We start from the raw sequence: 26543 nt of genomic DNA, 5'->3' as shown, positions 1-26543 counted from the left end.
ACTTGTGAAGGGTCAGTGGAAATACTACTTGAAAAATGGCGGTCACTGATGCACCACTGTACCAACGTTCACCGCTGGACAGCAAATCAACATTTCCACCAATGTAAACATGGCCCTTTGTCCCCAGAGGAGGCATGGAAGAAGAAGTGGTTGATTCCATCTTCACCGACACACAAAGCCATTGAGAAGATTGTTTTCGACAAAACTCTATCAACAGATTTGAGAGGACTGACAGAATTCTGTCACACAGGAGATTTGGAGGTGTTCCACAATATGTGCCTAAAGTACAGGCCAAAGCGCTTGCATTTTAGCTTTCGGGGCATGAAACATCGCACTCTACTAGCGGTCTTGGCCCATAACAGCAATGTCGGACGTGAACAATCTAGGACTAGGGGTAAAGTAAGGATGCCTCGCTACACTAAGGTGTTTTCAAAATGAAGTAAGCAATGGGTGATCAAACCAGTCTATGATGAAATGCAGTTCGACTTTGTGAAAGGCCTTATTGTTGCTGTTAGAGAAGCACAGATATGGAATTTTGGACGTTTCTGTGCAGAGTATTGATCTATTGCCACCGAACATTGCGACTGTGCCATGCACACCCGAAGCACAGCTGGTTGTGAAGTACAAATCCCGGTTTAAATAATTGCAATACGATTGTCTTTTTGTAAATAAATGTTATTGTACAGTGTACCTGTAACCATAACCCCTACCTTCACCATCATGGGTGGCGAACAAGCTGGGTGTCATCTTTGAATTCTCTATATTCACCTCATATATGTGTATGTATATATTTTTCTCATGTCTCATCTTATGTAAATGTAAATGCTGCGCACTGTTGCGCACTGTTAACGGAGGGGAGGCTTGCGTATTGTAAATAATAAAACAAACAATAAATCTCACTTTTAACTCAACTCCTGTGGTACTTTATACTTTCCCTGACCTTCCGCCAAAAATTAAATGTCTCAATTTGGGTTGCAAAGTTTGCAGACAACGGGGACAAAATTGGGGCACTTAGAACGCGCCAAGCGGGCCGTGGCATTTGGGAGAGAAGCCAGTTCACATTTGCACATTGAGGCGCACTACATAGAGGGATTCTAAACTTCAAGTTCTCACAGATGCCTATACTACGTGATGTTGCAAATAAAGAATGCGAAGGACAGCGGCTTTGATTTTCAGCTCGCGCCCAGATGAGGCCCACAAGTCGCACTGGAAGTATAAGGGTCTATTGTTTTTTTACCTTGAGACAGGGACCATGCCGAAAGAACTACATTTGAAGGTGGTGCGCAATAACGTAAGAGACGATAAGGCAGAAAATTCAGAAACTAGACTGAGTTTCATTTTAGTTCAGTATACGAAAAATCGTTGTCAAGAGCACGGCCCGTTTTACACACTGCATTACGAAGAGACACAATGGAAATTTCAAATATAATGTAAGTAAATCTTTACACGCTTTTATACCGGAATGAAGATTTAATGAATGGATGCATGAATAAATGAATGAATGAAGAGCTAGGAAAAGCAAGGAAAACGTGTTCGTAGTGGGCACATGGCATGCAGGTCCACTGGTCTCACCGATCTCGGTCCTTGGCCCAGCCACTTTTCCCTGCACTGCCTACCTGCATTACGGAACTGTCTCTGTATCCTTCAGCCCCTTCTCCCGGCATTTACCTTGCACTTGCCACCAGCTGGCCCTATTATTTAATTTGTATTCAACTAACCATGTACAGCACTTTTACCCCCCCACCCCCCTTCCCCATGCGCGATCAGAAAGACACCTGGCCTAGTAGGATCGTTGTCTGTCTGCCCTTGTTCCCCACCTGCCTCGTCGCGCCTTGAAACACTTGAGTATAGGCGCGTTACAAATGCCATATCATATATCATATCATTCCTCACGCATGTAGACTAACTGTCGTTTATCATTGTGTGTTGGCCTCGATTTATTTCGTTACTTTTCGCATTGATTTTAGAGCCGAACATACTCCATTGATCTATCCTTGCAAGCAAATAGTTTCTGATCGGCTGTAATAAATAAAATGAGTAATATTAATGAAGATCGGCTGGCGAGACTAATTATCATTTTTTTGCTTTCATAACAGGTATTTGCTCCCCTTCTGCTACTGCCATCGGTTTGAGACACCAGCAGATGGCTTTTACAGTAGACACCTGCAGCTTCGTGTGAACAACTGGAGCACACTGACAATTTTATGGGACGATCGCCAAGGGCCCACATGCCCTTACGCTGTACTAGTGGCTAGAAGCAAGATATCTACCTTTACGATGGACTAGTGCCTAGTTGATGGAACAGCCTTGCGGTTTACCATGCTTCCAAAGTGCTTCTTTTAACGAAAAGCAACACCCTGTGTACCGTGGCGGATACAGATAAAGGAAAATAAATGGCTTTCAGAGTTCATATGGCAATTGCTGACTATTCTCTAAACATTTAATGTCAAATAAATGTACTTTACCAAATGTACCGTGTTGCTGTTTGATTTTAAAGTACAGTTTCATATTCCGAATTGTGGCGCGCTGTGTTGTGAGATGGTCTTTGTTGGTTTCCGGGTTCTGTGTGGAGTCTTGTAGAAGACGACTGGGCGCGTTTCCCTACGCAGCACAGTAACGTCACGGAGAGAGGCGGGGAATCTGAATGTTTGGATAATGTCAGGCTCAGGGGCGGGGGAATTGATTTAGTGCCGCAGATGCAGGTCAGCCAGGGCGATGCGGCAAGTGATAGGATTATCCCAAAATGGCGGCTCCCTGGTGCCTGTTTTCGCGTGGACGAAAACTCGGGTAAGGTCCATAGGAAAGTTTTCTAAAATCGAGCCACTTAGGCTTAAAAAAACATGGCCGACCCGTAGGGACAATAAACATTTTTACTAGACCATGCCTTTAATCTTAACATTAGGCTATCAAGCAAAATGCTGACTAGTTTGGAAAAAAGCCCCCCCCCACATTAGCCCAGTACCTCCATCTGACTCCCACTGGGTTTAACTAGTACAATTATCTCAAGGTTCATATGCGAAAATTAAGTGCAATCACCATAGTCTTATTCACAAAACAATAGCACTTCTTAAAAGTCCTGTAACACTCCCATAGAACGTAGTATTCCCATTGCCTCAGACTTACCATAGTCATGGAGTGCAGTTCCCCTTGTGGCCGTGATCCCTGTAGGAATGGCGGCCCTGTCTCCCTGAATACCCCACCTTCTTTACATAAAAGATACAACAGGTTCTCTACTTATAGAGAGCAGGATGTTAGAGGAAATACATTTTAATTAGAAACGGTTCGTTACACACACATAGCCATCAACTCACATTTGTCTTTATAGAGGTACCATGCCTCCTTCAACCATCCCCTTCAGAATACAACATCTTTATTCCATCCCCTCCTTTTTTGCCCTTAGTAATATTTTCAGATAGGTTTGCATATTTAGAAGGTCAAATTGTGGTACGCTGGATGCCTAAACAAGGCAGACTTGGAGCTTTACACAGCTCTAAGTCACTTGGTCTGCTATCTCACATGGTATGCCTCACACGGTATGACGTCCTTTCATCGCAGGATGTTTTTTCGCTGGGTTTGTTATCGCAAATATTTTGCTGATAAAACTCTACAATTTTTGGGGGATTGGAGGGGGTAGAAAAATATATAAATTGGGTGTTCGGGAATATATAAAAAATTAAATGGGAGCGGCGGTTGGGGGGTAGGGGGGTCCCCGAAAAATGAAAATAAATTTGATTCTTTTTTTTGTAAAAAAAAAAAAAAGAATCTACGGTAAAAAATCCTGTGAAAAAACATCCCGCAATGAAATGACATGGAACCCCCTCGCACACCCTTGGCTGTCAAGATAGTTCCAGAAGTTAAGCTTTTGACCAAGACATCCGTCTTTATCCGGCAGGGGACCCGTTCAAACACGGGAAAGGCTGACTCATCCCTTCATTCTTCTGGCATCAATACATTGATTACTGTTTAGTAATATAATGCCAGCTATTAATACAGCACTTAGAAGGGGGAGGAACTCAGAAATCGGTGCTGTTTATCCTTTAGGAGGGTCAAGTACCATTTTCATGTTACTCTCGAGTGCCCCTTATGGAATGTTTGTATACAGTAATTGCACTGTCTGCAGCTGCCCTCTAGATGGCAGTAGTGCAACTGGTTAGTCCCAATAACCTGGCATCAGTCCCAGTCTTCCATACAAGCCTCCTGCTGTAGGCTGTCTGGGTGGATGGGCTCTGGATCAACTTTGAAATGGGTGTGTACTGAGAACTAAGGATTCTGCCTGCCAGGCGTCACCTGGTTCTGCTTTCTCTGAGAAGAGACCACAGAGGAACGGTCACTGAGACCTATACATAGTTAGCACACAAAAGGTATCCGCTTGGCCAAGAACTGGTCTGGTACTGTAAAGATATTACATTACACCTGTCAGTATGCCGAAATACTCCACACCAGACCATTGAGTGTCCACGCTACAGTTTTCTGGATGAAGTTTTTGGCTATGATATCCTGACCTGCATGGGATTAATTCGATTTTGTAAATGTGTCTTGCTAAAGCCTTGATAGTTAGTCAGAAAAATGATTCTGTGTCTATTTATATTTGGAATTGATGAGCTTGAACCCACAAGGGTGAAAGGCACGGTAGCCCAAGCTCTGGCGGAAGAGCAGCATTGCAAGGTGTTTGAAAAATGTATATATTGTCCATAACAATATTGTGTAATGGCCTTGTGATGGTGGGGTACAGAGCTCTGAGGCTGAAGCACAGGATGGGGCACGGGAGGTGAGGTCGATGTGCCCAATATGAGTAAAGGCTTGCTGGCGATTAAAAGCTAGCAGCAGTCTAGGTGGCACCCGCCAGACCCCAAGTGAGGCACATCGTGACAGGCTACAAGCTCAACAGCTTCAGCAGCAAGCAACGGACAAACCACTACTGGTTCATTGTGGGGAGTAAGGACCCAGAGCAGAGGCTTGCTGAACTTGCATCAGAAGCACCATGCCATAAAGAAAATATACAAAAATCTGAGGAAGTGGTTAGGGCAATGTACAGACCTTGAACATTTAGGCTATTTTTTTGTACACTGCAAACAGTATAGATTAGAAGTGAGGAGCTGGGGAGTAGGATCAGTTGCACTGGATACTAGTGCCTGTGATAACCCTCGCTGTTGTGACCAAAATGCACCTGGCCCCTCGAGAGGGGGCAGATGAGTTGCCGGATGTTGAGGCATAAAACGTATGTAAATTGTTTCTTTTTTTCAGTATAGTTAGTGTTAAGATATATTTCCAAAATCATCCCCTGGGGGAGGATTTTGGGAGGCCACTCTATGTATGATAAACAGGGAAGCCACTGAGAGGTTATTCAAAACCCAATCAAGTTAGGTAAACAAGCAATCAAGGCTTGGACTCATGAAAAGTGTGAGAGTGGCCTATGGCTACAATTAGTCCACACAGAGTAACACTTATTAATTCAAGTTAGACAGTACTATATACAACATACAGTTATTTATTAGGCCATTAGATACATGCTAATGGTAAAATAAGGATGTATATGAGTTGGATACAAGTGTTCAACAGGTGAGTACTCCGATTCAAGAAAATTAGGTAGCACCAACACAAGGACAGCTTCCCTCACTTATGATAAATCCAACCCTAAATTGATATCTGGCCTTGTGCCCAAAAGTCACAAGTTATAAATTATCATTTCTTCAGGTGAGTCCAAGTCAAAATGATGCAGTGGACTGGTGGTGTTGCTTAGCACAGTCTTTAATAGATAAGTATTTCCCAAAATCAAGTGTGTACCTCATTTTATCCTATCCACTAGGCGAGATCTGGCAAAGGATCCGGTTTTATGCCCAGTGGCCGGCCTGAGTGAGATAGGGGGGTGATGGGGAGTTGCAGGGGGCTTTGCATCCAATGATACCCTATGGAGGACGGAGTGGGGACAGAAACAAGTATGTTCACTTACTCCCCTGACTCCGATTCTTCCAGATACCGCACCAGAATATGTTTGGGACACAATCTTATGCACTTGGTTCGGGTGAGGAAGGGCCAAGGGTTGCGGGTGTGGTGGTTACTTTTCATGTCGGGAATCGGTGGTGCTGCACAACAAACATTTCCAGTCAGCTTCCAGAAGACCCCAAATAAAGAAAAGCTGCAGACTTCTGCTGTGCAGTCCCTTCAGGACACATCACAGGATTGATGAAGGAAGGTTCCAGCGGAGATCACCATAGTCAGCTGGCACTAGGCAAACGCACATCAGTGAACACAGAAGCAGCAACTTCCCTTTGAGTGAGATGACTGAAATTGCGAAGATAGGTGACTTGTGGCACAAGGTGAAGATCTGTAAAGTTCCAAAGCTCTGCTTGGAATAACGGCCGCTGCAACGTGGTAACCCAGACAAGAACTGGTCAGTCCACCAAGTGGTCCAAGGACATTTCCGAAGGATTCCAAGGCATGAATCCTCACGCGCAGATGGAGACTGGTTGTTCCCACCGGTCCAAGGGTTGAAGCACCAACAAGGGTCTCGTGATGAGATCACGCAGAGGGGCAAGGTTTTGTGGAGATGGACCTTAACTCAAAGCAGGCCCATCACTTAAACTTGCTGTACGTTCCAATGTGTACTCGCTTCTTATTGTACAATCGGCCAGGAAGAGCTAGATGGCGCTGTAGAGTCAAACTAACCCAAGCCTCCCAGAACCACACAAGTTGACACATTATATACATTTTTGCAACAGTTAAAATAACTCTCATATTTTTTCTTACAAACCATCCCCCACAAATGATTGGTCAAAACCTATACAAAAAAAATTCAATCTTCTCCAATTCCCCCGTTCTCATTGGTCACCATCTTCAGCTCAAGTGTGTACAGCACACCCCCTTTTAGGATTTGTCCGTGATAGGTTGTGACATCACATAGTTACACATTTAAACATAATTCATTACAAGTTCCACAAATGTGATTTGCACATGGTTTGCAAGGACGCGTTTAAAAATATGGGGAGGGGAAGAGTAAATACGTTTCCTTTCAACTGTTGATAACTATCTTACCCACCCAGACTTGCTGGCGTCCTAGGAAAATTCTAATCTGAATTACTACCAATTCAACAGGCATGACCTCCGGACACAATCTGAGAAAATCATTTAAACCCATATGTATCAGTCAACTCTGACCTCGGGCGTCCCGTCACCCCAGGCTTATTGCTGGTTAAAAGCAAATGGCCGGATTCCCCTGAACAGTAAGTAACACGCTCCCATGCCCTTAAAGAGATTGCATATCCTTTGCGCGATACTGCCAAGCCATAACAAACCCTTTTTGTAACAGTTTAACCAATTTATTAAAGAGCACACAGCATACAGATTTGTACAATTCCCCTTGTATGTATATCAGTGCATGCATGTTTAACACTACTTTGTCCTATTTACCGTGGTTTATTGGTGACAAATCTCCTTTCTCGCATGTCCATTGTGAAGCTCTGCATTGCCTACTGTCTAGGTGCTTACATGGCACACCAGACCTATATTTTATTTTATCGGCACTTTTGACATTTATCTTGCTGCGTGCGTGCAAATCGAAATGTATCAACTTAAGCACAAAGTAACACATATCCTATTCTCATTAATTACGCTAGATGCATATAAAATTAGAACATTGAGCAAACTTCACCGCTCCCTCTGTCACTGATATGGTGCGTGCAATGGGACCTTTCTCATCTGGACCTTTCCTGACGACCCCAACAGTTTCCCTGGGCCAATCACTGGTGTCAATGCTGGGCAGCTGCAGGGATCGTTCTCTGGTCGTCGTCCGGCTGCTCTTCTTCATAATGGTTCCAACGATCTGTTAGATAGCTGCAGGGGCAGCTATTATCCGCTTTTATCCATAATTCAGGTTAGGAGATAGCCCAAGTCCACCAATGGTAAAGATCTGCAAAATTCAAACAGCAAGATCCAGTCCCGGGCAACCACCGATCAACACATCCGTCCAGCAACAGACATACGGGTGTGGGTTGGGACCAGACAGTCCCAGACTCTTCCTCTGGCTCGCACATGCAAAGCCCACTTGCCTGCGAAAGCCGCAACTTTCCCCAGGAAAGGGGTTACCATACATGGCATTTCCTGACCTGAGAAACTTCATGGCACAGCAATTTTAGGGAGCTAGCCACCTTAATGGCCATTTGCGGCAAATGTAAAAGTGCATATGAAAAATAACACACAAACTAAAAATCACACAGCTGCCACCAGCTTGTCTTAGATGCATTGTTAAAGTAATCCAAACACTATTTTTATAAGTTTCCTAACAGCACTTGACAGTAAGGTAATGTGTGCAGTTGTAAAAATACAAGAATTCCAAAAGAGAGACAGTCTCTCAGTGCTGACAGTCTTAGGGTCTAGTCAATTTCCCCATAAATATTGGCAAACAGGCAAGGAGAGTAAAGCAGAAGAAGGCTTTACTGACCTCCAAAAGTCAGGACCGGGTTGAAAAATGAACAAAGACTGCAGGGTTCTACCAGCATATATTGGTTGAAAGATGCATGAAGGAAATCTCTCCTAACAATTCCTATTCATGAATGGTTCTTCTAGCCCATTTTCATGAGTATATTGAGCCAAAAGTAGGCAGCGGCCTGTAGCCCCTTCTGCATGCCTCCGCTTTTGTGCTTTTAAGCACACATCATTAGTGAGTGGCTGCATTGTGCGTTACAATGGAGTGACTCTTTAAATAAACACTCCCACTGTAAGACTCATACTAATATAAATCTGGATCAGTTTGCAACCATCCATATTCTTTAACATACTGCACTATTTAGTGCACTTTGTTTATTATGTCCAAACGCCACTGTGCACTCTAACCTTATCAAAGGGCTCGGCTGATGTTCCACTGTGTATGGGATCGCTCATCCTAACCCAACTCAGTACCTAATATTCAGACTTGGTCTAACCCTAACTAGAACCAACCAGCTATTGCAAACTCTATCACCCAAATGCCTCTAGTAGTGGTACTTTATGTGGGGGGCGGGGGTTTGTACTCTCTGCATTCTTTTGGAAATTGCATTCCAACGTGTCCAGGAGGAGGAGAATATTGAAAGGGCACGTTAACATTGCTTGTAATGCTTCTTCCTGCGTCGCCATGTTTTTTCAATATAAAAAATGTATTCCATCATGTTCATGGGTCGAGTTAATTTCTCTTAGGCCGAGTAAATAATCTAGCTCACTCGACCAGCAGGTCTAGCAGGATTGTAAAGCTTTTTTAAGTCCTATTTTAGATCCTTGAAAGTGCTACATTTGGAAAATGATGGCCACTAATGGTGTCCCTGCTCCAGAGCTGCTTCCTGTGGGTTTTACATGTGTTTTTGTATTCTTCATTCGATTATTATGAAGTGTTACCTTACCCCCTCACATGGGTGTTAATGCACACTTTATACAAAATATTCTGCAAGTAGGAGAGTCCCTGTGCACATTGTAGAGATGCACTATGAATCCTTGGGCCGCCAACAGTTTTAAAATACAGAGGCACTGTTTGTGAACCATGGCTCTGAATGCTTGGTCATGAGAAAGCACTTTTTAACTAAGAGTACTGAAGTTGCCTCAGGTAAGTGCATTTTCTCCCACTGTCTCCTAGTTTACTGAGAGTGCTACATGGGTTGTAGTTAAGGTATTTGCTCCATTAGTGTTCTGGAGAAATGTGCCATGTTTGATGTGAGATTGTGGTTAAGTCCATTATATTTCAAGTATCCAAACAATGCTACCCCATTGAACATTAACTGGCAGCACAGCTATAATAATAATAATAATAATAATAATAATAATAATAATGATGTACCGTTAATTCAGTGCTTTGTGTTTTCTCTAGAGCAGCGTCCAAAATGTGCACAGCCCTCTGTGTGGTGCAGGGGCAGAGATCAGGCCATCCCCAAAGCTTGTACTCTTATTTATTGCAATGCAGGTTTGACATGTCGGTGTGACCAGAAACTGCCTCGGAGAGGGTCCTTCAGGAGAGACAGCCGCTCCAGCTCCATCGGCAGTGCGACAGCTAGGGAGATTGTGCTCTATGAGCGTTCAGAAGCAGAGCTAGCCGCATACGCCATTAGTAACCCATGTTGTAAGTGCAGAAGAGGTAGCTATAATCAGAGCAGTGTTCAGATTTCCATTACTAATGTATTGTCCTTTAATTTGTATTGCACTCCCCTGCAAACGGCCAGTGCGTGCCTCCCCAAAGGTGGCTGGCCCAATGTGATCAGAATGAGTGATTCAAACAGTCCCTGCAGCACTAAAGAGCAGTATGGTGAGAAGCAGGGAGTGTAAGTAGATCTGCTAAACATTTTAAACATGGAGTGATTACAAGATGTGTCCTTGGTGCTAGATCTAATAATAACTTGTACTCCAACCTGTCTTCCTCCCCTTTATTCTCTATCCTGTATGCTGTCACTTTCTCATTCTAGCACTCTGTGCTCGCTGATGTAGATGGCCAACTTGGTGACTACTCGGTGTCTATTTTAAAGGGGCCGCATGGCTTTGTAGTTGGCCAGCTCTACCTTATCATAGCTGTGATTGTTGTATGTGCGATAAATATTTAGCTCTTTTGGGGAGCAAACATATATGGCCCCATATACTGTTTCCTTTATTTACCACTATTTTTCTTCCACTTTGTATCTCTATCCATCTCTGTTCGTCACCTCACTCCGTTTTCTGTCTCCCAACCCTCATTACCAAATGTGAATGCAATGGGTGCTTCCAATCCCTGCCTCTCTGTGGATTATTAAACACAAGCCCCAGATTTGCCAATATCCAACCTCGCATTTTACGCTCTTTGCCACTCTGTTTTTGTTCCCAAGGTAAACAATATTTGGTAGCGCTCAAGGCCACCAGCAGGTTTATGGGTCAGATGTTCTACGGCTATCTCTTTTAGTGAACACAAATCAGCTGGCCCAGGTGCTTTTGAAAAGGGTCAAAATGTATAGGTATTTCCAAAATGTAGACCACTCACCAATTGAATAGCATATTTTAGCCAGTGGATTTAAATTTGTACCAAATAAATGTATACAAGCGTGTAACTGTTGTCGCCGGGTTGCCTGGGATCAAGCGGAATATCAAGTCCATACGTTTGAGTTAAAAAAAACGTTATCTTCCCAAACAGGCTGGTTCCTCTCCTCTTTGCTTTAAACAATTTCGTTCCATCCCTGGGAGAGCCCCACATTGTCCTCATCAGTTACCCTGGGACTCCCTGGCCTCTTCAACCCAATTATTGTAGTTCTGAAAGCGGGTCCATCACCCCTCAAAGTTTGGTGGTTGCAAACTTTAGGGGTTCCTGAAACCTTTTTCTGTTGGTCTGGTTGAGGGCTTTCTGGGGTCCTGTATCCCAAGACTCATTCTGGTGTATAGTCTTGCCAGCAGTCTTATCAGCAGGAGTTACCAGCAGGGGGAGCTGAAAGAGCTGGAGGTGCATCTCTTGAGGTCTGCTTTAAACATGGATCGTCCTCCTTCTTTGCCCATCACTTCATTTTTTGTTGACTCCCTGTCCCACTCTTATGCATCCCAGCATAGCCTGGTCCTGCCGAATAAATGTCTTGTCCTATCGAACTATTGGATTATTCTTCTCCTCAGTCCAGCTTTTACCACTAGATGTTCCCACCACCTCCTGTTCTGAACCACCTGTTACCTCACTTGTCTCCTCTCTTGATGGTACCAGTTTCTGTGCACTGCTTTCATCTCCTGATGTTATCCACTCCAAACTACCACCATCTTCTCTTTGCTTTATCACCTTTGGGCTGACACTTCCTGGTCCTGATTTTACCACTGCTGCCTCTTCTGTTCCATCGTGGCCACCCGACGGTTCCACCTCCTCTGTACCATCTTCAGCGTTCGAGTTTACCACCTCCACCTCTTCTGTATAAATTCAGCTGCCATAGGTTTCCACTGCAACCTCGAACTTTCCTGTTCCCTTTTTCTGACCACCTCCGCCTGACTATCGCACTGTCTTGATGCTTCCACCTCCTACTCGCCCTTTTGGTCTCACCACTTCCTCCTTAAGTCTCTTAGCGCTCATCACCTCCTCTTGCTCTCCACTGCTGTCATCTCTCCAACTTTCCCGGGCTCTGCATCCTCCACAATCTCATATTCTCTGCAATTGCCAGCCACCTCACACTGGATGACTGGAGCCTCTGCCTCCACCCGCTGAATTTGGCTTCTTGTGAGCGTCTGCTGGCGCAGATGATATCCCGAAATGAGGAACAGGAAAAGAATAATTAGAATGATTAGCTATTGCTACCCAAAAAGAGCCAAGAGGATCGAGGCATAACCAGAACCTACTTAAAAAGGTACTTTTTTAATCCTGCCCTAAAGATTTGTAGTAAATTTCAAGTAAGTGGAAGACTGTTTCAGAGTCTCGGTCCGGCAACTGAAAAACTAGTCTCCTCGAGAAACACACTTGGTCCTCGGGATAATAAGTAAACCTTGATCTTCCGACTCTAGTGCCCTAGTCGGGCGATAATGTTTCCGTTTTTTTGTTAGACTGGCGCCAACCCATTCAAACATTTGTACACCAGGCATCCGATTTTAAATTTTATGCTATCTTCCTCCGCTAGCTAGTGCAAGGATCGACGTAAGCCTGAAGTTGGCATATTCTTGGCAACACTGAAGACCAGTCTTACTCCAGCATTTTGTGTTTTTTGTAGGTGATGAATCTGTTTGACCGAGGCATTGGCCAAAAGTCTGTTATCATAATCTAGTTTAGAATTGACCAGGGCTCCCACGACTATCGCGCGATCAGTGGCAGATACGTAAGGTAATGCCTGGCGGAGGAGGCAGATATTATAGAAAATTGACTGCATTTTGGCTGAGACCTGGCCACTACAACAAAGATCACGATGCCAGATGCAGATTTTTAACCTTGGTAGCATACTTAAGGCTAGTCCCCAAGAAATAAGGCGGTGGGGGGACAGCTACTTCCATCCAACAAGTGTTTGGGTCCGAATAAAATCACTTCAGTTTTTTGGGGGTTTAATTGTAACCAATTCTTTTCCATCCACACTCCTATTTCTTCCAACCACTTGCTCACCACAACTATGGCACCTTCCATATCATCGAGTCTAATGTATAGCTGAGTATCATCAGCATAAGAATGGAATTGGAGTTGATCTTTCTCCAGAATATGCATTAGATCGCGAAGATACATATTGAATAGAAGTTGGGAAAGTGCTGATCCCTGAGGGATTCCGCAACACTGAGAAAGAATTTCAGATAGGAAACCACCCATCTGTACACACTGTTTACGCTTAAAAACAAGGTAAACCAATCAAGATCACAGGAGTCAACCATTCACTAGATTTTTCAAACGATCTAGAAGAATACCATGATCCACCGTATCAAATGCGGCGGACAGGTCGAGCATCACAAGCAGGGATAGTTTTCCAGCATCCCCTGCTTGAAGCAGCTTGTCCCATACCGCCAACAGAGCCGTCTCCGTCCCGCGCTTGGGGCGAAAACCCAACTTTAAGGGGGAAGAAAACCACTGTCTTCGATGTAGTCCTGCAACTGCCTAGTGACCACCTTTTCCAGGATTTTTCCTAGCCAGGGGAGACCCGCAATTGGTCGATAGTTATTATAATCCTCTGGATCAAGGCTGGCCTTTTTAAGTAGAGGAGAGACAACCAACAATTTCAAAGAATCTGGGACTAGCCCCCGAGTTAATGAAGTTTCCGAATTGAGTGATAAACTGGGAAAGTGCAGAGGAAAGCCGCTTAGCGACCAGTGCAGGAATTGGGAAAAGTACATCATTTGTGGGCTTTAGTTGTGACATGAGAGCACAGATGTCATCTTCAGACACTTGTTTAAAGCTAAATTGAGCAATCCCGGTCCCTGATATACTAGCCACATCGTTATTTATAGTAGCGTTGTTTGATTGAGATATAGCATCTGGTTCTCTATGAATCCGGATGTTGTTTTGAATACTCAGAATTTTGTCTCTAAAGAATGTATTCAGCCAATTAACATGATTAACAGACAAAACTCTTGTTAGGGTTTTGGTTGACGGATTAACAAAGTTAGCAATGGTTTAAAATAATTGGGGCAGTGTTAGGATTGGCTGCTGCTCCTCGATGCACCCGACTTCACTTTGGGCTTTGCGGGCAGGACCAAGCCTCCGTCTGGCTTGTCTGCCATCTTGAAATGCATTCCCCCTTTCTCTAGGGCTGCCTGTGCATGGCCGTGCTCTCCTGTTCCCTCTGCATGTGAACATTATGCTGAACAAATTCTTGGTACCAAATGTAATCTCTATGAATGTCTAGTACATTTTGTCCCATAGTAAATTTGCTGCATTGCATCTCCAGCAAGGATATACTCTGCCGGAGAGCAGTTAATTGTTACTTATGTATCATAGGCAGTTGAAGCCATGGTTGGGAAACCACACTCTGGCAACATTGTTTCATGCGTCCCCTGGACCTCGCACAAGGAGAAACCTAGAGTAATAGACCCTGAAACATTGCATCAAGCGCAGATCTTCCAAGCTCCTGGAGCATCTCACTGGGGCTCAGAAATAACTTCTTATACTGTGTTTTGAACTGTAACCATATCGGAATGAATAGCTCTAGCAAAGAGGATGGGTGGATGAAATTGATTCTGGTTGAAGGGAATCGTTTGGGTCTATCCAGAGAGAGCTTCACACTCTCCGTCATGAATATTGAGGCCGGCATAAGTTGAATCGACAGGGGCCTTGGATTGGTTAAAGCTAGCCAGTCTGTCCTGTAGTGGCCTCCTGCAGTGCAGAGAAGAATCAAAGCTACCCGGGCTGTACCTCACTGGGTCACTGTGGTTGTCTCCTGCCCTGTAGGGACCACAGGAGGATGAACAGGGGATCCTCCCCATAGCACCCCGGGCCCAACACCCACTGACTTGCAGTGGCACCCAGCTAGTTGGCTACCTCCAGAGGTAGACAACGATTTTCAGTATTCTTTTGATCCTATTTCGCTGACGTGAAACGTCTCTTCTTTAGGTTATGTGAAGTATCCTGCAGAACCCTCACTGAAACCCTGCCTAAAGTTGTCTCCTCGGTGGCCAGGGGAAAACAAACTCTTCCTGATCCTAACCCTGGGGGTGGTGTACTGCGGGAGGATCACCTGTGTGGAAGCGGGGCCCCGGGTAGTGAGTAGATTCCGTGGGATGAGACACAGTATTTTTCCTCTGACAGGGAGATGCTTACCAATGTCAGAAGAGGTTATGGCTTATTGTCATTTTAATGTATCACAACCTCCTTTTGAATCTAAGGTGGTAAACCCTAAAGTTGTAACACCAAAACATATAATACCAAAAGATAGAATCTTTTTCGTCCCCAAAATCAAATGCCCTCCTCAATACAAATGGTACAATACAAGAAATGGCGGAAAAGTTGTCTTCTCTAAATCATATTCCTTTAATAAACTCAAAACCTACCACCCCTCTGTTAAAATTACTAAGGGATTAAATCTACCTTCAGAAATACACAAGAAGTGGAAAAACCTAACTTTGATAAAGTAAACTACATGTCCCAGAATCCTATAGGGATTGAGACGAAGAAGAGGGCTGAAGAAGCATGTAGATGTAGAAGATGGTGCGCTGTGTGGTTGTGATTGCAGAGACATGACCGTGCTGAAGCCTGAGGCCCTAGCAGAAGGCAAGCCGCGGGTCGGAGGAGTGAAGGAGACTCCTAATTGCCAGGCCGGACCTGAGACATCGGTGCTGCAGAAGGGTGTGTATTCCAAGTGTGCCCAAAATAGTAGTCCAAGTCGGCAAGGTGAAGCAGCCTGCAACTTTGGAGCCGTTGAGTGAAGCTCAGCATTCAGGTACACTCGGAAAACCTTGCTGGTAACAATTACCAGCTCTAAAGTACCTCACGTAAGAGTAGAAGCAAGTATAAACTGTTGTTTCGAAAAGTATTTCTAACAATGGAAATGTATTACACACACTAATAGTGAAAGCCGTAGTGTTCGCATAAGAAGAAAAACATCTAATTTTCCATTGTTGAATTATTTACTGTTGACGGGGTGGCAGTGTCCATAATTAAAGAGGGCACGCCTGCTAAAACATTCCGAAAATCCTAATGTTGACTTTCAAGTGTTCGAAGTACATGCATCATCAAAGGAAGGACGCGTGTGGCCAATTATGATTCCCGAAAGCAGTTAGAAAGCATCTCTGTGATATCACGTGGGAATATAATAACTTGCAGTCCTTTAAGGTTAAAGATCTACCTTTAAAGAGTGGTTGCGCGTGCCTAAATCATTTTTTTCTTTGAAGACTAAACATTGATGTATTAAGAATAATTATTCTTTAAACCTAGAAGTTATTGAACTAACGAGAAGAACAAGCATTACCCAAGCCAATAGGTGAACCCTGTCTATAGTGAAGCAATTCCTGTTTAGATCTATCCACCTGATCTGCGAAGTTGTTAAAGGTCCAGTGTCCTCTGATACCAGTGTGACATTGATACCTGAAGTTGCAATACCACTACTGGAACCAAGAAGGTGTGAACAAATCTGGGTGCTTGTAAAGTGAGAGAAAAGTCAGTCTTGAAGCAGAGACAGGTTATGCTTGTGAACAATGGAGGCCACCCTTTTCTTGCAGCATAGGAAAGAAGAGTGCCTTGCCTGCCTACCTGTAGAGGACAAAGTGTCTTGTCTTTTTTTATATGCCTAATAATCCTGAAGTTGAAGCAGAAGTACCCGAATTGTGGTGGTGTATAAAACTGTCAGTGGATGCTACATTGAAGTAGTGGCATACTGTGGAACAAAGGAGTCTGTTCCTACGGTAAAGTAGTAGAAGGGTGGTTGTCAAGAGGAAAGCAACAACCCAAGAAGAAGTATTTTGACAAGGATACCATTAACACTACAGGTCATAACCACTTGTAAAGTTGTAGAAGGAGAAGGTGTTAATGTATTCTTTGAACTGTGGCAAAACAATATTGGAAAGAGGATATCCAGGATTACCATTTCTGCTTTTTTCTTGGCCATAACTGGTTCAAGACTTTCCTTTTCCTTTGAACATTTGAGAAGTTGACTTTGGACAATCCTGGGGAAGGGATTTTCCCAGGACATGTGAAAGTCATCCAAAATACTGGTTATTTGTTGTTCACTCTTTTATGTTGTTTATGGTTTCCATGGAATGTTTAGTGTGCGGGCCAGTTTGTTTATATTAGGCGTTATTCCCTTAGCCTTTCGACTAAGTAGGGAATTCCCTGATTTTGAGTAGGATTGGCAGGATTTATTTTAAACCTTTTTCTTCAATAAAGTGTTTAATTTTGAGAAAAACCCTAGCAGTTGTCCGCCTCACATTACTGACCCCTCACAGTACCAACGGTTCCTCTCCAGAAATACAGAACAATGGGGCTCATTACAAGTTGGGTGGTGCGGGTCAAATGCAGCAGTATTACTATGTACTGCTGCATTACCAAACCACCCAACTATAACTTTGGGAGAAAGTTGGAGGATTCACCTCCAGCTATGAGCTGGAGATAAATCCGACAGCTTTTTGCCAAATTTTGCTGGAATTACTGGTGCAGTAATTCCAGGAAAAATTACCCATTGAGTCCTATGGACTAAACAAAAATTGAGATTTACACCGCCACTTTTAATTCATTGGAAACCCTACTGGACCAAGTGGCTGGAATGATAATACAGTTTGGTGGCATCTAGGCAGATTTACCTCCCAGAAACCACCACCTTGTAATGTGACCCAATGTGTTGAATTTAGAGACACACAGTATATCAATCCTGAAACCTACTCAGGACACAAGGAATTCCCCTTCTTCTGTGACTAGTCATTTTAAGTTGACTGTATATAGCCATCTTATGTGGCTCAAGATACACCATCTAGTTTCTCTCTTGCTACATATGACCTTCAGTAATACTCTTCCGATATCCACCACCAATTGTTCTTTAGAGTATCCCTTTACAGACCCAGCAAAAAGAAAGTTACTTTCTAGTGTCTCTTTTATTTATTACCACCTACCTTCTTTCCTGTACTCCCTTTTTACCACCCCTTTTGCATATTTCGCCGATTGTACTGTCTCCATCTGTTTCTCCTTTTCTCTCTACACCTTCCCCCTATTTACACTTCAACCTGTGCATCTACTGTATGCTTGCCTCTCTGCTAAGCAGTGTCTGGAAGCTGGAAGTATACTCCCTTCACCACCTTACTGATTTATCATACTGCTTTCTCTACCCCTTAGATGGACGTGAGCGATGATTGCATTGCTTGTAGTGCAACAGTAACTTCTACTACTTCCATCTACTGAATGCTAGTTACTGCTTCTTTCACCACTTATATAATGCCAGTGGCCAATGCTGCGCTCACCTCCTGCAACATTGTGAGCTCTCCTTCCCAAGCTCCTATGCGATTGATTGTAAGTTCCACTTCTCAAAGCTCCAGAAAGTTAGTGGGAACGACTTCCCCATTCTTTCTGGTGACTGCCAGCTCTTCTCCCACACATGCTCAGGCGCTTTAAGTGTTACTCCATCGGATGCTTACTTCATTTTAGGAATTCTTCTTTATTCAAAGTGTGGGCATGATTCCCATTTTTTTCTATATTTTGTGCTTGAATTTCTCATATGCATCTCTACTCCTCCCCGATTGTAATCAGCCATCTTACGTGCACAGGATCTAAACTTCTGTGATCTTTCTGCTATATTGGCTGTACCTATTGCCCAGGCCATCTCCTAAACCACCTCACTCGTTGTTTTCTCATGCCTCAGATTTTATGAACGTCTACTACCAGATCCGCTCCAGCCAGCTTGACCGCTCCATCAAAGGCCTGAAGGAACACTTCCGCAAGAATAGCTCCTCCTTTGGAATCCCCTACTCCCCTGCTGTACAGAACAAGCGGAAGGACACACCCACCAAGAAGCCCATTAAAAGACCAGGTGAGTGCAGCCCTGTGCTCTGTTGCTACATGGCATGGTGGCCACTACAGGCTTTGCACATGTCTCCCGAAGAGCAAGGTGATGTCTGTTTTCTTTTAGGCAGCAGACATTGAACAAAAACAGGGAGATTGGGAGGGGACAGGTGAGGCTGTTCGCATTACCAGGTTAAATATAAATGGTTATAAAAGAATCATTGTCTACAGTTTGAAAATGATTTAAAATGTCCCCATCAATGTACTGGTTCCGTGGTTTCAGGCTGATCGTTTCTACTTTTGTTGCACACACATATCCACTTTATGTGGTTTTTACCCCTTTCGCTTGTGCTGAAACCTCTCCCACTTTTGTTGCTGCACCTCCCTGAATAATTTAGATTTTTAAACACTTTTAGCTCTCTGGCCGTTTAAACATGCACATTGAAAACATATTCAACAAATGAAATGGTGTGAATATTTAAAAAACTATGTTTATAAATGACTTTTATATTCTGATATTAGTCATTACGTCCTTCTTTGAGCTCTGATGTTTCCCAATGCCATGCATGAGAAAGTCATCCAGTCTGTTTTTTTCTTGGAGATCTGGGACTTGCAGTGTTTCCAAAAATTAACAATGGGAATGGAAAAACTACAAAACCAAGAATTTAAATGGGAGGAAAAGGTTATCCTACCACCCATGCCAAGGGGAAACTTGACAGCTGCATCAACTTTCTTTTGGTTTAGAATTTATGAAACAGTTTTTGATGGGACTGGGTCACCTAATAATATCTTTATAACCAAGGTAGATGTTTTAATTTGAGTATCAATGTTCGCTTTAGAAATAGGTATGAGTGTATGTTTGTGCTAGCGTCTTTTTTTTTGACACTGATGGTTTCCCGCTTTCTTTTATGCAGACATGTTCCCTGTTTCATATACGCTGCTCTGTTCTTCTTTGCCTGACGTTTTCTGATTTCTTTGACACTAATGTTACTGCTTTCCCAAAGATTTTATTTTGATATTTTGATAGAAATATCAAAATGTATTCTTGTCCAAATTGAAAAGTACATTCGCATACCTTACCAGCATGTGCCTTTTTAAAATTGTGTTAAATAGGTGGAGATGAACAAAGTAAACCTAGAGGTGTTAAACCATTTTGTCTGTACTAAAACCAATGAGATTTAACTCTTACCAACCAAGTAACATTCAACATTTTGTTACCTCCTATTAGCACATGGAGATTGTTATTAGCCTCCCTTTAGCCAATCACAATGTTCAGAGCGCTCTGAACATTCTAGGTAAGATTTCTTTCAGCAAGACACTTCCTCTGGTGGGAGCTTTCTTGGCTGCACCAGGATATTTAACACAACAAAGAGAAAGCTAAAACATGGGGAAATGCTTTGACTTTCTTATAAAGAAATCTTTTAGTTTTACTTACCACCTAATGCATGCTCGTCTTCAACCTGCTCCAGTATAAGCAAGTTTGCAATTTAAATGCTTAACTTGTCAGGATAATCTTATTTAAATACTACAAAATAAAAACGCATGTAATTTACTAACTGAGTTTGTCTATTTACTTTGCTCACTATTAAAGTAATTTTTTTTTTTGCCCCACAAAAACTCCAAAACCTGGATATATTGCTACTACCACTATGTGCTCATAACCTTAGACTTCGGGGGGGGGGGTCATTATCGCTTGGGATGATGACTCTTCCCCAACTCATGGTCCTCAGTTTCACCTTTGCCATCACTTGGTGACGGGTCCTTATCCCATGATAATGCCCCCTCCCTTGACCGATAAGGCTATATTAGGTAAGAAATACATTTTTGGGTTTCCTTTTTCTACCTTAGGCAGTAGTTGGCTTTTTTGGTGTCCTGTTTTTTTCTGTTGACAGGTAGACTTTCTCCCCCTGAAAGTTACAACTACATTTTAATGTTCTGTGCTACGTAGCCTATATAGCTACCTGTACAGTGGTACTGTAAATTGCCCCATTTTGTCCCTTGCTCATTCACCTCACCCAGAAGGTATGTCATAGGCATAGGCTGATGAGGACTGTGCACTTTTATTTTGGCTGCAGTTCAGTTCAGAATTTTTACCGCATTGCTATAGTCACTTGCTTGGATGGCCCCCACTGATTGGGTATCTGCCAAATGGTGCACGGATAATAATGGGAGAGGTGGGTAGTTCCTAGGTGTATGTGTGTGTGTCTCTGTCTGTCGGCACCACGCCATTTGCTACATTCTACTTGAAACTACGATCTGAAGAGATGAGTAAATCGTGGGGCAGCTCCCCACTGAAGCTGTTTCGTATTCTCCTGATCCTTCAAGGGTGCAGCTCTGCCTGTCCTCTCGTCTGAGGAATCACGCTTCAGGCTCTTCTTCCTTCTGATCCATCAGGGACAGCTGGATCATCCAGAACTGTAGCCTTGCATGCTATAGTAAGGAACTGTGTGTGCACCATTTCCACAAAACTCTAGTCACTTGCCTCCTGGAAACTGAACGGCTTGCAGCTGTTCACAAGTGCCTGCTATGTCCGAGATGCCTTCAACTGGACGTCGACAGCTGCTCTTCCACTAAGCACTGTTCTAGACCAAGAGCATTGATGGACCTGTTTTTAAAAGGTCCCGATTTTCTTTCCTTGCTGCTACCATTGTTGAGACCAGCTTTTTATTGGACATCTTGTGTGGGACTTCAATCTTCGTGGACACAATTTGTTTCACGTAATGTTCTGCAGGGCCTTTGTTTGCAGACCCTGTTGCAGGAACTGTCACAGCGTCCATAACTACACCACAACCAAAATGTGCACCCATGACCTATGTACGTCTTCAACCGCCTTTCAGGAGCCTGGTCCACATATCCGGGGTCTTCTGGCTTGCATCCTGTTGCTTTTGTGGATCTTTCATGCTTTTTTGCAGACTGTATTCCCCAGCCCTCCAACATCAACTTTCACTGCATCTGAATACTTCAATCTTCTTGCCAGTCATTTTTTAAGGGCCTGAAGTCATCCGGATCGCCTCTGGTAGGGTCCTCCATTGTCAAAGCCTGAATGTTGCCTCTTCTGCACTCCACTTGGCCTATTTTACCTCTAACCAGGGGATGCCATTTTGACTTTGTCGCATTCATCTCTGTGGGCAAAACTTTCTAAAGTTACTAAACTGTCTATAAGCTAAAACGTGTTTTTCCCTGAAACATGATGGATATACTCGCGGGAATGGTGCTTTCATAATTTTGAGGACTGTTAGCTGTTTTTTTATGTTGCTCATTTCTGTTTTTTAGCTACTTCCCTTTATCATAGATTTTTTCAATTTCACAACTTTACATAAAAGTGCATTCTAAGAGTGAAGCCAGATGCTCAGTGACTCTACCATTGTGAGAGTCCGGACTAACTAAAAGGAATCCTTGCGTATGTAATTGCTTGGTTTTCTCAAGCCCTTGGTAATTGTAACAATCTGTGTTTTGTACGACATTTGCCTTTATATTCTTCTGTTTTGACACTGAAGACAGGCATTTCTGCTGAACCCTGAAAGAGACTGTGCAAGGGTAAAATAGCTGGCACCCTCTCCCTCTCAATTAAGGGAATGCTGGTCCTCTACAAAATGATGTAGGGGACCAGCCTGACTGCTAACCATCTGCTTTGAAATCCTTCAGTGTTGAAATGTCCAGCTGACTTGTTCCAGCAGAAGAAAACCGAAATTCGGCTCCCATAATTTAAATCCATAGTAGGGGTTTACACGCTGATGAGTTGCATGAAGTCGGTATTTCATTGGGCTTGTGGTGTGTCATCGTAGATTATTGAAGGTATAACGGACCCTCTGTGAAGGTGCAATTGCATAGGGTTAAGCACAGTTAACGAGGGTCTACGACTGAGCAGCCAAGGAGGCTCAAGGTTTCTCCGACCCGGGCAGCAATATCGGTCCGTTTTTAGGGCCCTTGTACCGTTGTTGAAATGTGGAGGTGGGTGCTGTGAGGGGACAAAGTGACTGAACGGATGGTACGTCCATTGCTGAATTCAGGTGACTAGTGCAAAGATGGAAAATATTCTGTGGCTATGTCTGTGCAATGGAATTGTAGCCCCCAGGTTTCTGTGTATTGACTACTAGAAATGGATGTAGTGGAACGCAGAGTAAGACCAGAGTGATAAATGAAAAAGTACTGTGAACACTGTAGGGAACGAACATGACAAGAAAAAGGACTGAAATTGGACAATCTTCTTGTGACACTTGTTGGAGCACACGTGTTTAATGAACTGGCAAGTGAGGATGACCTATTCAAACGTAATGCCTTCACAGCGCGTTCCAGAGAAAGGGACGGGTCGTGCTGCATCCTGGGCTACGTCCCTGTGCAGCTGAGGCCAAAAGACTGCCCTTCGGCTTCAGGTCTTGGGCTCTGCTTGCTGACATTCATAGAATGAGGGAAATTAGCAGAATTCCACCAATGTATTCACTTCGGCAATACATGTCCACGGTTTCAAATTAAGTTTAGATAAGCAGGAGCTAAAACCAGCTCCTGGATGTCGGGCATCACCTAGTAGGCAGGAGTTTCCACTGGGGAACAGGAGCAGGTGCACATCGCACTGCAAATTCAACTTTCACATGTATAAATGATATGTCCCAATTATTTTTTTTTACATTCTCAAATACTCGTATTTAATGCCGCATATGCATGTTTGTAATGGTCAAGTTGGCTTAGAGAGCCAAAGGTAACTCCTGATAGCTGTTGGTTTTAAGCTTAGCAGGATCTCCTAGGATAGAAAAGGAGCAAAATAGCTCCCAGCAAATTCGAACCCGGCATGTCATCCCAATATGCTTTGTGTAGTGTGGGAAGTGTAGCTGATTTCTAGTTCTGCATAGTAATGATTCAAGGATGCTTGTTGTTACATTTCACTTTGTTCTGTCTCTGTCCTGACCATTTCACGTGCTGGGTCTATTGGCTTAGTAATGAACCATAAGGTCTCTCAGAAACAATGTGGCTCTATCACATTTAATTATCTTTACTGTTTAACTGAATTTTATTTATGCATCATGCATGTTTTAGTCCATGAGCACAGTGAGCTTTTGTATGATGTTTTACTTTGTGGTGAAGAAACGTTAGCGAGATGCAGGAGAACACCAGAAGGGGAATCTGTTTTCCCTTTCCCTTGGCACGTGACACCAAACACAGATCAGAAAAGGACTGAGAAGTAAAGCGGTTCAGGGTTGCTGGCAGCTGTTTAGCTCCTGCTTCTACCCTGGGAGAGCCTGAGTAGGCCTAACCCAACAATTCCTAGGAACCTATTTTTAGCTCCCAGGACAACTGGGGCCTAAAAACATACCTATGTGAAATTAACTTTCAGTGTTTGAGAATGTAAATACAAAATAATTAGGACACATTTAAATATAATAGATCATTCATAATGTGCAAAAAGTTAAAATGGACATCTCATGTGGTAGTATGCACTCCTCGTTCTCCAGCCTGCTGGGTGATGCCTGATAACATAGGAGCGGGTTTTGGCTCCTGCTCAATGAATGCTAATTTCAACCAAGGAGTGGAACGCCCGACACTGGAACAACTTGGAGCCGAATGAGATTTACCTTGCAGGCACAAAATGGAGACTCTCAAACAGCTGCTGCGGAGCGAAAACTAAAAGGAGAAGTTGGACCAAGGACAGAGAGGAGGCATCTGAGGAAAAACCGGACAAGGTAATACAGCCTGAACGAAGATCCAATGGTGGGACTCTGGTGAGCAGCCAGAAAACGGAGAAAGCAACAAATAAAAGGCTTGCTAAATCTTGGACGAAACGTTCCTTGTACCAGTAGCAAGTAACCATTAGAAGAAGTGTTAAAACCAGTAATTTGAAAGCAAAATTCATAGTGTCATTTGTGAAAGGAACTCATGTGAGACGCATTGTATCTTGGAACCTTGAGGGAAATTTGGCACTTGTGGAACACACTTTATGTGAGAAACGCTGTCCCCTGGAGGCAAAGTTTTTAAAGCCAAATGCGAAACAGACTGATAGAAGAACGCCCGAATCCTGTAATTTGGAGCCAGTTTCCAGTTCCCTTGCTGGAGCGGCTTTAAGACAAAGACTTGACTTTGAGATCTTGAAGACAAAGTTCCCAAAGTACCCGTGTGGGAGAGATTAAGGACCTGACTCCTCGATCCTCAAAAGTCATAAGTGAGACAACAAGTACTTTGGCAAATCAGCAGACATAATAGTTATGGTTCATTGGAAAGTTTTTGTATATAACAATGTAAACTCTATTGTCTAATGTTAAGTTATTTGGCTTTTATATTGCGCTAGTCACCACCGTAGTGGTCTTAAAGCCTAGAGTCCTTGCCCGTGGGTGAGCAAATTGTGAACCTGTACAGGGTTTTAAAGCCAGACTGTAGTGTGTGGGAGTAGAATAAGTGAAAGTGAATGAAAAGAAATTGCCACAGTGGTCATGTTCATTTTCCATATGATGCTGAATATCCATCTTTGAGGTATGTGATGCTAAGCTGCACTCATGTAATTTGTGTAATCTCTCTTTTGTGCTTGTGCTACCACACTGCCTAGTGATATTGTGGTATTCCAGTGCATTATTACTTTTTTTGCAGCTTGTGATGGTTTACGTTCACATGCTATGCATAATCAGTCATATTGTGGGTGGCCTGGAGTATGACCACTTGTTTACTAAAAGTGCAGCATCCATGTACTGTATGACTTGTAAATGATACTTGCAGTGATCCTTCTAGTCTGCCCTCCTTATATTATTTTTGCTCTCATAATTTTTGATTCTGCTGTGGTAGGGGAGGAAAATGACAATGGAATGAAACGCAAAGAATGGCCAAAATGGCCATTCGGCCTATATAGGCACAGGAGAAATCCTACCAGGGCACCGTTTGTGTGATTTAGTATCTGGTTTCAGTCAAAGGGTGATCTCCCAGACATATTACTACTCATCTCTGTTGATGTTTCTGACGGTGGGAAGTTTTGCTGTCCAATACTGATTCCTGCCAAAACCTACATGGAAGAAGCTGCAGATGCGATTTCTCTGAAGACAGTGTTGCTGCTATTCTACTGGCTGTGCTCCTGCTCCCCATGCAGAGCCTCTCTGTGCCAGCAAATTGTTGGGAGATTTTCCAGAAGCACGAATGTTGTTAGGGTTCTGAGAAGCCAACTTTAGAGAACCTTCGAAGGTTTTACCACAAAAGTCTAACCAAACTCTCATATGGTGATGACGACGATAAGCAAGATTTAGACTGAGTTCAAGTGTAAAGCACAAATAACACAAGAGTGTTAACGTAAGTTTGCACATATTTATCAGCAGAGAATAATTAAGTCAATGTACTACAAGGTGAATGAAACAAATAAACATATACAATCACAGTTAAGTGTATACAAATGGTGCTAGGTGATAATCTCACATATTTAAGGCCGGACACAAAAAAGACTGACAGGCCAATTCATGGAATAATTAGCGCGGCGCAAGTGGGCAAAAACGTGCGAATCGCAGTGGAATAGCGAAAATCGCAGTGCAAGTGCGAAAATCGCACGAAAAGCAGCGCACGTCGATTCATGGAAGTCCGTGCGCGAGAAAACCAGCGGATGTGCGATAAAAAAGTGCGCGGCGCACGTTGGCGCACAGGCCATCTAACAGCGTGCGCCAGGTCACAGCGAAAATCGCACAGGCCACAGCGAAATTCGCACATAGCGCGGCGCACGCAACAAAAGTAGGCGGAACACGGGCGT

General features: G+C 43.4%; 1 protein-coding gene across 9 annotated transcripts in view; it reads left to right on the top strand.

Moving 5' to 3' along the window:
* Positions 1-26543, top strand: part of EXOC7 (exocyst complex component 7) — a 704768-nt gene that overhangs the window by 174544 nt on the left and 503681 nt on the right. For all 9 annotated transcript variants that reach the window (XM_069654713.1, XM_069654709.1, XM_069654707.1 and 6 more), the window contains exon 6: positions 18696-18863. In XM_069654713.1, the coding sequence (XP_069510814.1) occupies positions 18696-18863 (168 nt within the window). The remainder of the gene's footprint in view (positions 1-18695; positions 18864-26543) is intronic.

This window comes from Ambystoma mexicanum, chromosome 3q (genome assembly GCF_040938575.1).
Source record: "Ambystoma mexicanum isolate Mex_15411 chromosome 3q, UKY_AmexF1_1, whole genome shotgun sequence".
In the NCBI taxonomy this organism is placed as follows: Eukaryota; Metazoa; Chordata; class Amphibia; order Caudata; family Ambystomatidae; genus Ambystoma; species Ambystoma mexicanum.
This window is presented reverse-complemented; position numbering and strand designations above follow the sequence as displayed.